At 47.7% G+C, this 11,795-nt stretch overlaps 1 protein-coding gene across 1 annotated transcript; it reads left to right on the top strand.

Annotated features, from left to right (window-relative positions):
* Nucleotides 1–6,882: 6,882 nt before the first annotated feature.
* LOC131193239 (retinal homeobox protein Rx1-like) lies at nucleotides 6,883–10,496 on the top strand. The gene is made up of 2 exons (XM_058173240.1): nucleotides 6,883–7,251; nucleotides 8,976–10,496. The coding sequence occupies exons 1-2, from the start codon at nucleotides 7,009–7,011 to the stop codon at nucleotides 9,408–9,410; spliced, it is 678 nt and encodes a 225-aa protein (XP_058029223.1). The 5' UTR covers nucleotides 6,883–7,008; the 3' UTR covers nucleotides 9,411–10,496.
* Nucleotides 10,497–11,795: the final 1,299 nt, after the last annotated feature.

The following is an 11,795-nucleotide window of genomic DNA, read 5'->3' on the forward strand; positions in this document are numbered from 1 at the left end:
CCAATTTTGCTCGGATTGTGAGGGCCAAGAAGCTGCCCCTTGAATGTGGCTTTTGGCAGAAATACAGACAGATGCTGGCTTCCGTTTTTTTTGGGGGGGGGGCTTGTGGTGGTGGTGTTTTTATGCAGATTTAGGCTGTGGTTTGTTTGTTTTTTCCCCTCCAAGCTTCTTAAACACATTCAACTCAGTTGGAGGGTTGCAGGGTTAGTTTTCCGTGAGAAAGAGGAAAAGGTGCTGGAGAAAGGAGGGCGAGACAGTTATTTGGCATGATCAGGGTTGTGAATTTGAATTCTGTCGGGATATTAAATTTCCTAGAAGAAGTCGGTGGATGTATGGAAACCAGTCTTGCACATAAAGATGCTTTGATTTGCATTCTTGGATTGAGAACAGGGTTGGGCTGGATGACCTCAATGGCCTAAGATTCAAGCTGGGGCAAGAAAATGTTTCAATAAATGAGATTACTTGTAGTTCGGGGTTGAAATGAAGGGTCCTTGGGGCACCCTGAGGTTGGCGGTTTTGCTGCAGACATTTTGTTATCCCAAAACTTAAGTAACATCATCTGTGCATTGGTCAAGAAAACGTTTGTGGAACACAGCAAGCAGTTGTACTTTAATGGCATTTCTTGAGACGCCGCTGCTTATTTGCACCAAGATAATAAGTTTTTAATCGCTTCCTCCCAAAGGAAAAATTGGGGCTAAAATCAGGGAGACGTGATCAAATGAGAATTAATGATGCATTTTTTTCCTCATCTCCACGTTGGAGATTGCAAAACCCTCATTCAGTCTGCCCTGAATTTGATTCCGAAATCAAAGTTAAGCCAGTAGAATCCACAGCCTGCCTTTTGAATTCACCAAAGCTCAAACAGCTCCACCGTTTATAGAAAAGCAAAACCAGGAACCCCTCGCTCTCCCCACCCACCCACCCCCTCGCCCCGACTTCCTCCCTCCCCGCAGTGATCCTTGGGCTACTTTGGAAATGTGTCTGCAGTGTGGTTGCGTTAGAACAAGTCTAAAGTGGGGGGGGAGTGGTGTCTGGAGAGGGTTAAAAAAAGCCCATGGAGCCTTGGGGGCTGTGAAATGAGGAGGGTTCTGCTAGTCGTTTTTCTGAAATCAATATTTTCCGAAATCAGTATTTTCCGAAATCAGTAATTTCCAATATCAATATTTTCTGAAATCAGTATTTTCTGAAATCAGTATTTTCTGAAATCAACATTTTCCGAAATCAATATTTTCCGAAATCAGTGATTCCTGAAAACAGTGTGGCTGCAAAAATGCATGTTTTCCAAGGACCCATTACGAGATAAGGATGCAAAAAGCAGAGCAAAGAAGACCAACCTGAGAAGAAGAAAGAGAAAGTGACTCAAGAGAGTTGTGTCTTGATTTTGCTTGGTAAGAATGGCGGAGAGAAATCCCAGCTGGCTTTCAAGCTCAGCTCTTCCATTAGAGGCAGTTTGGTCTAGTGGTTAAGGCACCAGATATTGTAGGTTCACATCCTGCCTTAGGCACGAAAGCCGACTATGTGATTTTTAGGCCAATCACCAGGAGATGGTGAGTTCTAATCCCGCCTTGGCCACGAAAACCAAATGGGTGACTTTGGGCCAGTCCCTCTCAGCCCTGCCCACCTCACAGGGCAGTGGTGAGTTTCAACCGGTGTTACCACCGGTTTGCTCCGCGCACGCGCTTTGGTCCCCGGGCCGACCAGCCCTGCCCTGCCCTCAGCCAGGTGACTCCATGCCTTCCTTCTCTGCATGGTTACAGCGGCAAATGATAATTGAGTCCATTGCCACCTTTTGAGAGAGGGAAGTTAAATCACATTTCTGTTATTTTGCTGAGAATGCTGAAGGCGGGAAGGGAAGAGGGGAGCTGGAAGTCTTGGCACATGGAGTGGGGAGCTTCCCTGCCCTGCCCGGTCCCGCTGCGGGGTGTGTGTGTGATGCTTTCAGTCAGCAGGGCATGATAGCAGTCTTCCAATATTTGAGGGGCTGCCCCCAAAAGAGGGGGTCAACCTATTCTCCAAAGGGCCTCAAGGCAGGAGAAACTCATCAAGGAGAGAAGCAACCTGGAATTAAGGAGAAATTTCCTAACAGTGAGGACAATTAACCAGTGGAACAGCTTGCCACCAGAAGTTGTGGGTGCTCCATCACTGGAAGTTTTTAAGAAGAGACTGGACAACCATTTGTCCTGAATGGTACAGGGTTTTCTGCCTGAGCAGGGGGTTGGATTAGAGGACCTCCAAGATCCCTCCCAACTCTGTTATTCTGGCTTCTAGCTAGCTACAATTACCAATCTATATTATGTATCTATACTTATATGTATATCTGGAAACAAAATCCTTTCTCACACTTAGGGGGCATCTGTGTCTTTCTCACACTCAGATCCTCTATCCAGAGGCCGGGATCTTGTGAGGTTTCGCTCTCTCTCTACTGCCTGTTGCTTCCTTTCCATCATCTCCCATTGGGGGAACTAACTGCTTCTTTGAGTTTTTTCCTTGTTTTTTTTTATGTGCTGAAAGAAACTTTTTTTAAAAAATTATCTTTGACTTCTGTTGCAAGTCATTCTGAGCCTTTGGTTTCCTGATTTCATCTTTGCAGATTCTGGCTACCTGCTGCTCTTCTGCCTTAGATATGTCTATTTTTTGTACTTGTCCTTTTTGTCTTACAATTTACCTGAGTTCTTTGGATTTCTTGTTTTTCTTTTTCAGTGGTATTGTTTGGGACTGGGCTTTTATCATATTTTTTTTCAGAGTTTCCCCATGCTTCTTGAGTTGTTTTCTCCTTTAGGATTTTTATTTTGATCCAATCTATATGTCTATCTAGATATAGAGAGATAGATAGATGATAGGAAGATAGATAGATAGATAGATAGATAGATAGATAGATAGATAGATAGATAGATAGATAGATAGATAGATAGATAGATAGATAGATAATAAATAGAGATAAATGTAGGTATTTTATGTTTATATGTATCTCTACATAGGGGGGGGTCCATCCCACCATATCTGAATGAACTGTAATCAATGGGCCCATCCTGGCATTCTGTAGAGGTATTTGGAATCCGAAAATAGGTAGTCCTCAGCTTAGGACCACTCACTTAGTGACCATTTGAGGTTATCCCCCCAAAAGTACTTACAACTCAGTTCCAAAGTTCTTTAAAGCGCCCAAATTAAAGTTCAGCAGCGACACTTTGTGGAGTCGCTCGATCACCTGACCACCATTTACAGTGTGTTTGCCATAAACCAGGGTTCCCTTCTGAGTTTTTGGCAAATCGTTTCATTTAACAACCACTGCAAAAAAAAAAGATCGTAAAATCGGGCCCGGTCACATGACGATCTGCTGTACAACCATCGCTTTATGGTCATAAGTCAAGGACTCTCCGTATTGATGACCATCCTTTATCCCATTGGTTCTCCAACTTAGCAGCTTTCATGGCTGGCTGGGGGATTCTGGGAGTTGAAGTCCGCAAGTCTTAAAAGTTCCAGAGTTTGAGAAACGCACCAAACAGGTGGAGCAGATCAGGAATGCGACGCCCTGAGTGACCCCTAGAGGGCAGCAAAAGCTGTTGCAAAGCCTCTGTGCTGCCCTCCTAAGGGAATTGGGAATTTTACACTCAGGGGGTTGTTGGGGTGGGAAGGAAACAACTCACACCTCAATGCTGAACCAGGAGGAAAAAGCACCCCTAGTTTTTCCAAAGCAGGCTTGCAAATTTTGCAGATCCAAGCACTTCTCTGCCTCGGTCCTCCTCCCACCCCCACCGCCTCTCTTTCTTAGCTCAGCAAAGAACTGATCACATTTCTCCATGCACAGATTCCCAAGGGATTATGTCTTTTCGGTGGCTGTTTTATTTAAAGATTTCGGCTAGATCCCTGCAGATTAAAAACAAAAGGAAGAAGAAACAGAACGCTTGCTAATCCAGGTCAGAGGCAGCCGTGGGGAGATTGTCAGGGTTTCCGGATAATAATAATAATAATAATAATAATAATAATAATAATAATAATAATAATAATAATAATAATAATAATAATAATAATAGACTTAGCAAATGAGGAAAAAAATACTCCACCACAGAAAACCCAGGAAATGCTGAAACTTCAACTCCCAGAATTCTTGGTCGCCTAGGGAATTCTGGGGCTTGGAATTCTGCACTCCTGGTCACGAAAAAACCCTCTTGATTTACCTCTTGTGAATGAATAGAATAGAATAGAATAGAATAGAATAGAATAGAATAGAATAGAATAGAATAGAATAGAATAGAATTCTTTATTGGCCGTGTGATTGGACACACAATTGGTGTGGTAATTGCATTCACCCACTGAAAAGTCCAGGCAAGAGTCCTGCAAAGACGGCAGCAACAGACCTTATCAGTTCCTGGCAATAATTGCAAGGCAAGGCAAGTTCTGACAAGCAGTCTTTGTGGCACGAAACACCGTGAGCAAAATCTTCAGAAATACGAACGGTTGTCTCCTACGACAACCACTTCCTCTTCCTTCTATTTATTCCCCAGCCAGGGAGGGGCCGTTCAGCGTCCACGTGTGCTTTGCTTCCCGAGTCGACTCCTTGTCCTCCGTTGCTCACCTCTCCTAACTGCTCTGCGCATACGTACATCTGGAACAGGCCCCAGCTGTTCTTCCTCCTCACTCATCTCAGCCTCCGAAGGCAGCTGCCTCTCCGGTGGCTGGGAAATGTCAGATGGCCCTGGGTCTCTCTCTCTCTGCATCCAGCGCAGACCATCCATCAGAGCCTTCCCCCACCCCCGACTCCAGAACTGGCCCAAGTTCCTCCCCAACCTCCTCATCGACTGATTCTGTCACCAGCGCTGCTGGCAGCTGGCGGGCCACAACAGTTAAATGTTCCTTCGTCCTTTCTTCACAAAACCCTTGATTTTCCCTGACATGTGTCCCCCACTGTCTTAAGGTTGACTTTCTTCCCTCTTCCCCCTCGGAAAAGCACAAATTTCCCAAGGATTGTTTTTCATGACAAAAAAAAATCAGAAATATTAATAATATAACAGAACAACAGAACTGGATGGGACTTTGGAGGTCTTCTAGTCCAACCCCCTGCTCAAGCAGGAAACCCTGTAGCATTTCAGACAAATGGCTGTCCAACCGTTTCTTAAAAATCTCCAGTGATGGAGAAGGAAGGAAGGAAAGAAGGAAGGAAGGAAGGAAGGAAGGAAGGAAGGAAGGAAGGAAGGAAGGAAGGAAGGAAGGAAGGAAGGATCCCATGGTATTGGCTTTTTCTGCTGGGTGGCTGGCTTTCTTACCCACTTTGTTTTATTAAGTCTTAGTACCGTAATCCTTAGTAAAGCCTTAGTAAAGCCACACCTGACTGAATATTGCATCCAGTTTTGGTCACTAAATTGCAAGAAAGGTGTTGAGACTTTAGGGAAAAAAAGTGCAGAGAAGAGCAACGAAGATGATCAAAGGCCTGGAGGCTAAAACATACGAAGAATGGCTGCAGGATTTGGGTTTGGCCAGTCTAGAGAAAAGAAGAATTAGGGGTGACATGATAGCAGGATTCCAGTACAGGATCAACTTACAACCACAATGGAGCCCAAAATTTATGTTGTGAAGTGAGAAATTAGTGAATTATTATTTTTTATTATTATTTTTATTATTATTATTCGCATTTTTATACTGCCCTATCTCCCTAGGGACTCAGGGCGGTTCACAGCCAGATAAAATATACATATAAATACAAAATAAAACATCAATTAAAAAACTTATTACATAAGGCCAAATAATTAAAAATAGCAATACAAATAATAAAACCCATTTTACAACGTTCCTTGCCCCATTTGTTCAGTGAATCACTGCAGTTGTTAAATTCACTAACACCGACGTTAAGTGAATCTGGTTTCCCCCATTGACTCTGCTTGTCAGAAGGTTGCAGGAGGTGACCCCGGGACATTTCAACCGTCATAAATGTGAATCAGTCATCAAGCATACAAATGCAAATCACGGGACCGAGGGGATGCTGTCACCGTCAGACGTGCGAAAAAGGGTCATAAGTCACTTTTTTCACTAAGTGAACTGTTGTATGTCGAGGGCTACCTGTATTTGAGGGGCTGCCCCAAAACACCTGAAGGCAGGACAAGAAGCAAAGGGTGGAAACCCATCAAGGAGAGAAGCAACTTGGAATTAAGGAGAAATTTCCTGACAGATCAATTAATCAGTGGAACAGCTTGCCACCAGAAGTCGTTGGTGCTTCATCACTGGAGGTTTTAAGAAGAGATTGGACAGGGGGTTGGACTAGAAGACCTCCAAGGTCCCTTCCAACTCAGTTATTCTGCTGTCCTTCCTTCCTTCCTTCCTTCCTTCCTTCCTTCCTTCCTTCCTTCCTTCCTTCCTTCCATCCATCCATCTATCCATCCTTCCCACTTAGCTCTTAGACTTATATACCACTTCCTAATGCTTTACAGCCCTCTCTAAGCAGTTTACAAAGTTAACCTATTGCCCCTTCCTTCCTTCCTTCCTTCCTTCCTTCCTTCCTTCCTTCCTTCCTTCCTTCCTTCCTTCCTTCCTTCCTTCCTTCCTTCCTTCCTTCCCCATCACTGGAGATTTTTAAGAAAAGATTGGACAGCCATCTGTCTGAAATACTCCAGGGTTTCCTGCTGGAGCAGGGGGTTGGACTAGACGACCTCCAAGGTCCCTTCCAACTCTGTGATTCTGTTCAGTGAAAAGGAGGATTAGGGGTTGGCATGATAGCAGGTCTTCCAGTATTTAAGGGGCTGCCCCAAAGAAGAGGGGGGTCAACCTATTCTCCAAAGCACATGAGGGCAGGACAAAAAACAATGGATGGAAACTAACCAAGGAGAGAAGCAACCTGGAATGAAAGAGACACTTCCTAACACCGAGGATGATTAACCAGCGGAACAGCTTGCCACCAGAAGTTGTGAATGCCCCATCACTGGAAGTTTTTCAAGAAGGAAAGGGGCTGGACTAGAAGGCCTCCAAGGTCCCTTCCAGCTCAATTCTGATTCCTGCTCTCTCTTCCTTTCAGGCTCTAGAATGTTCCTCGGCAAACCGGAGGCGGAGCTGAGCGAGCTGCGGAGAAGCGTGGAGGACGCCAGCGGCACCCCGGAACAGCTGGAGGAGGAGCTGTCCAAGAAGAAACACCGGCGTAACCGGACCACGTTCACCACCTACCAGCTCCACGAGCTGGAGAGGGCCTTTGAGAAAACCCACTACCCGGATGTCTACAGCCGGGAAGAGCTGGCCATGAAGGTCAACCTGCCAGAGGTTCGAGTTCAGGTAAGCGAGATCCGGTGGGTTTGGGCAGCAAAACAGCAAAACAGCTTTAGACCTGGGATTCTTGGAGCGCCAGGCTTAGGTGGTGCTACAGGTTAGCCCTCGACCGCAACGGAGCCCAACGTTTCTGTCGCAGAGTGAAACATTTGCCAAGGGAGTTTGGCCACCGTTTTACAAGCTCCCTTGCCACCTGTTGTTAAGTGAATCACTGCCGTTGTTAAGTAAGTAACCTGGTCGTTCAGCAAATTTGGCTTCCCCTGTGGACTTGGCCAGTCCGAAGGTCGGGAAAAGAGGATCGCGTGACCTTTGGGGACGGTCGTAAGTGTGAGTCGGTTGCCCGGGGTCTGAATTTGGATCACATGGTTCCGAGGACACTGCAGAAGTGGTCAGTGTGAAGGGTCAAGGGCCAAACGCCGGAATTTTGATCGGGGGACCAGGCGGAGGCTGCATCAACAGGCGGAAGTGCGAAAAAAGAGCCTTAAGTTGCTTTTTTTCAGGGCCGTTGTAACATCCAACGGGCACTAAACGGGTTGTAACTGGCGGAACCAGACACAAGCTGGTCAGGGAATTCTGGGAGTCGAAGTCCACACATCCCAAACTTGTCCCAGCTGAGAAAAACTATCTTGGGGGAAAATAGATTCTCAAGTGACTCGGAGGCCATTCAGATCAGCCTCCGTAACCCAGGTGGAAATCTTCCGGGACCAGTATTGGTAGCTCAGGGATGAAAGGGGGAGTCCTTGGTGGTCTCGAAGCCCCTCGAAGTCTCTCTAAACAGTCAGGCTCCTCCTCCTCCTCCTCTTCCTCTTTTCCTTTCCCTCCTGTGCTCCTGATCTTCTCCTCTTCCTCCTCCCCTTCCTTCTCCTCCCCTTCCTCCTCCTCCCCTTCCTTCTCTTCTTCCTCCTCTTCCTCCTCCTCACCTTCCTTCTCTTCTTCCTCCTCTTCCTCCTCCTCCTCCTCTTCCTCCTCCCCTTCCTTCTCCTCCTCTTCCTCCTCTCCCTCCTCTCCTTCCTTCTCCTCCTCTTCCTCCTCCTCCCCTTCCTTCTCTTCTTCCTCTTCCTCCTCCTCTTCCTCCTCCCTTCCTTCTCCTCCTCTCCTCCTCCTCCTCCCTTCCTTCTCCTCCTCTTCCTCCTCCTCCTTCCTTCTCTTCTTCCTCCTCTTCCTCCTCCTCCTCCTCACCTTCCTTCTCCTCCTCTTCCTCCTCCTCTTCCTCCTCCCCTTCCTTCTCTTCTTCCTCTTCTTCCTCCTCCTCCTCTTCCTCCTCCCCTTCCTCCTCCCCTTCCTTCTCTTCTTCCTCCTCTTCCTCCTCCTCCTCCTCCTCCTCCACCACCACCACCACCATCACCACTACACAAACCCCACTCCGTTCTATTATTATTTATTTATTTGTCACGACAGTATATATAAGTTCTAGCACTAATGACATTACGTAGTTGGGTCATGAAATGTCTGCAAGAGAACAACCAAGTTCACATAGTTCCAAGGAGCCCACAGTCCCAGTCCTCCTCCTCCTCCTCCCCCTCCTCCTCCTCCTCCTCCTCCTCCCTGCAAACCCTCTGCAAACCCCCCTCCCTTCTAGCAGTGATGATGATCATGAAACGTCTACAAGAGAACAATCCAGCTCAGAGAGCACTCAGGACCCCGCAACTCCTCCGGTTGGCCAGGCTCACGATGCGCAGCTTGCCTGGACGAACCGCATTTCTCATTCCTCTTCTGCCATTTGTTTGCAGGTTTGGTTCCAGAATCGGCGTGCCAAATGGCGCCGTCAGGAGAAGATGGAAGCCACCGCCATGAAGCTCCACGACACCCCTGTGCTGTCCTTCAGTCGGCCCCCCATGGCGGCCAACATGGGGCCGATCGGCAACTCTCTCCCCTTAGACCCGTGGCTGACCTCTCCCATCTCCGGCGCCACCACGGTGCACAGCATCTCGGGATTGATGGGGCCCAGCCAGGCCCTCCAGCCCACCTACCCAGGCCACTCCTTCCTCAATAACCCCCCAGCCCTGCCCCAGAGCATGCAACCCATGGCGTACCAGTGCGCTACGACGTTTGTGGACAAATATCCCTTGGAGGAACTTGACCAGCGGAATTCCAGCATTGCCGCGCTGCGCATGAAAGCAAAGGAGCACATTCAGACCATAGACAAAACCTGGCAGCCCATTTGATGGCGGGTCAGGTTGCCCTGCCGTAGCAAAAACACCGACCAGGCTGAGCCGGGACTAAGAGACTCTCTTACAATTCCTGGTCAAGATGTCGCTTAGTTTTCTCACGCCATCACGCCGGTGAGGCACCGCGGGAAAAGGGAACCGCTCTCTGATTCCTTTTGATAGACCTCAGTTATAAAGTGGATTTACGCGCTTTCTTTCCCCCACCGGATTGGTGGCAGGAGTGGGATCTGCCGGAAAAGAATTCTGGGCGGCGTCTTTGTCCTTGCAGAACTGCTGAAGTTATTCTTACAGGCAGGCGTAGAATTCGGCAGGGAATTTCTGCAGGCCTCGAAACTCTCTTCCAAACCAAACCAAATTCTGGAAGAACCTCAGGATTTATTTATTGGGGTTTTTTTGTTCTTTTTCTACTGAATACCAGCTGGGAAGGTGGAAACGAAGCGAAATTGCACCATTTCAGAACGGGTGTTTTTAAGCGAGAGGGCAGTTTTCTGCTCCGTCTGCTGTTACATTTTGGGTTTTCTCCTGCAATCTTGTTTGACCTTAATTCAGCAGCTACTATAGGTTAGTCCTTGGCTTACAACCGTTTGAAGTTTCAACAGCACTGAATAAAAAAATGACCTACGACCATTTTTCACACTTATGACCAATAATGGCATCCCCAAGGCCACATGATCAAAATTCAGACCCTTGGCAACGGTCTCCTATTTATGACGGTTGCAGTGCCCCGGGGGTGTGTGTGTCATGTGATCCCCTTTTGCAACCTCCTAATTGCCAGATTGGGGGGAGCCAGACGGGCTTAACAACCTTGGTGCTAACTTAACAATTGCAGTGATTCACTTAACAGCCGTGGCAAGAAAGGTCGTAACACGGGACGAGGCTCACTTAACCCACGTCTCGCGTAACAACAGAAATTTTGGGCTCCGTTGTGGTCGTACGTCAAGGACTACCTGTCTAGGATGGGATTTCCAGGCTGGCCAGATTAAAAACCAGCAAGCAACACGGGAGAAAAAATGGACACTTCTCAGGGTTGTTGTCATTTTTGTTATTGTGGTGAGGAAGCACCCCTAGTCAGAATGGCAAAAAGCAAAGTTTTTTTTAAAAAAAATAAAAATAAAATAGGCACACATTTTAAATGTACCACCAAATTCAAGAGGAAGTATAACTATGCGTGCCGTCGTTAAAAAACAGAGCGGGTATCTTTTTGTGTCATCTGCTATACAATCCCTGCCGGATCATCATGTTTTAACGACCCCATAATCCCTTGCGGGGTGGAGTCCGGGCAACCGAATGGAGCTAGCAGAATGTTTTACTGGCCGGATGCCCTTCCTGTTGCCAATGAGGAGTTTTGTTCAGCAGATATTGTTCTCAGAGTGCCCAGAGAGAGACATATCTGCCTCTACCTAGGATCGAACTCACAGCCTCCTGATTGTGAGGCGAGAGCTCCACTCAAGACCACTGCACCACTCATTCATTCCCTGCTAGATCCCTGACCAAAAAGATCAGTGGGCTCAGCCAAAGTGATCCCTGCCTCAAAAGATCTGCCGGGATCCATAAGGCTGGAGAGCCAGAAGGGAAACCAGACCGAAGAAGGTCATTTGCCCCATGGGAGACACGGACGGTGGCAGGAGAGCTGGGGATCCTTGGGCAGGCATTCTTCCCAGCTGAGGAGTCATCCAGAGGGGCTTTGGGGGTCCCCTGCAGTGAGGTGGCCTTTCCCCAAATTATCACTTTAATCCTCATCCTCTTTTAACAACCCCATAATCCCTTGCAACTGAATGGAGCTGAGTGTTTACTGGCCGGATGCCTTTCCTGTTGCCAATGCAGAGTTTTGTTCAGCAGATATATTCTCAGGGTGCCCAGAGATAGAAATATCTGCCTCTACCTAGAATCAAACTCACAGCCTCCTGATTGTGAAGCGAGAGCTTCACCTTTAAGCCACCGTACCACTCAAAGTTATCACTTTAATACTGGAGTGATATTTGGGCAGGTCTGGATCCCCCCCCCACCCCGAGAACAGAGCAAGAGTTTCCAGGCTGGTGTGTTTGATGATGTTTGCACCAGGATATCCGGTGGAGGGGCGTGTCCTAACCTGCTAAGCCCCACCCCTTTTTGCACCTGGGTACATCCTCCGGGACCCCCATAAAGGGCCAAGCTTTAAAGCTGTGGCTGCAGCCGCCCTCTTGATTATCTTGGCGGTTCTTGATGGACTACAAAACCAAAACTGGCCGCGGCCGAAATCTCTGGGAGAAAACCGGCACTTGGGTGAGGTCAGAGTGCGAAGGGGAGAGGGGAAGGGGGGGGCTGGCCACGTTTGCTCCTGGAAGCCCCCTCCCTGAATCCTCACGCTGGATCCACTTGGCTGTCATAAAGGTAGTCCTCGGA

The sequence above is a fragment of the Ahaetulla prasina genome, chromosome 1, assembly GCF_028640845.1.
Source record: "Ahaetulla prasina isolate Xishuangbanna chromosome 1, ASM2864084v1, whole genome shotgun sequence".
In the NCBI taxonomy this organism is placed as follows: Eukaryota; Metazoa; Chordata; class Lepidosauria; order Squamata; family Colubridae; genus Ahaetulla; species Ahaetulla prasina.

Excerpts from the sequence above, each read along its gene's own strand:
- LOC131193239 (XM_058173240.1), top strand. The coding sequence starts at position 7,009 with ATGTTCCTCGGCAAACCGGAGGCGGAGCTGAGCGAGCTGCGGAGAAGC. Across the intron at positions 7,252-8,975 it reads TGCCAGAGGTTCGAGTTCAG|GTTTGGTTCCAGAATCGGCG; the intron begins GTAAGCGAGATC and ends ATTTGTTTGCAG.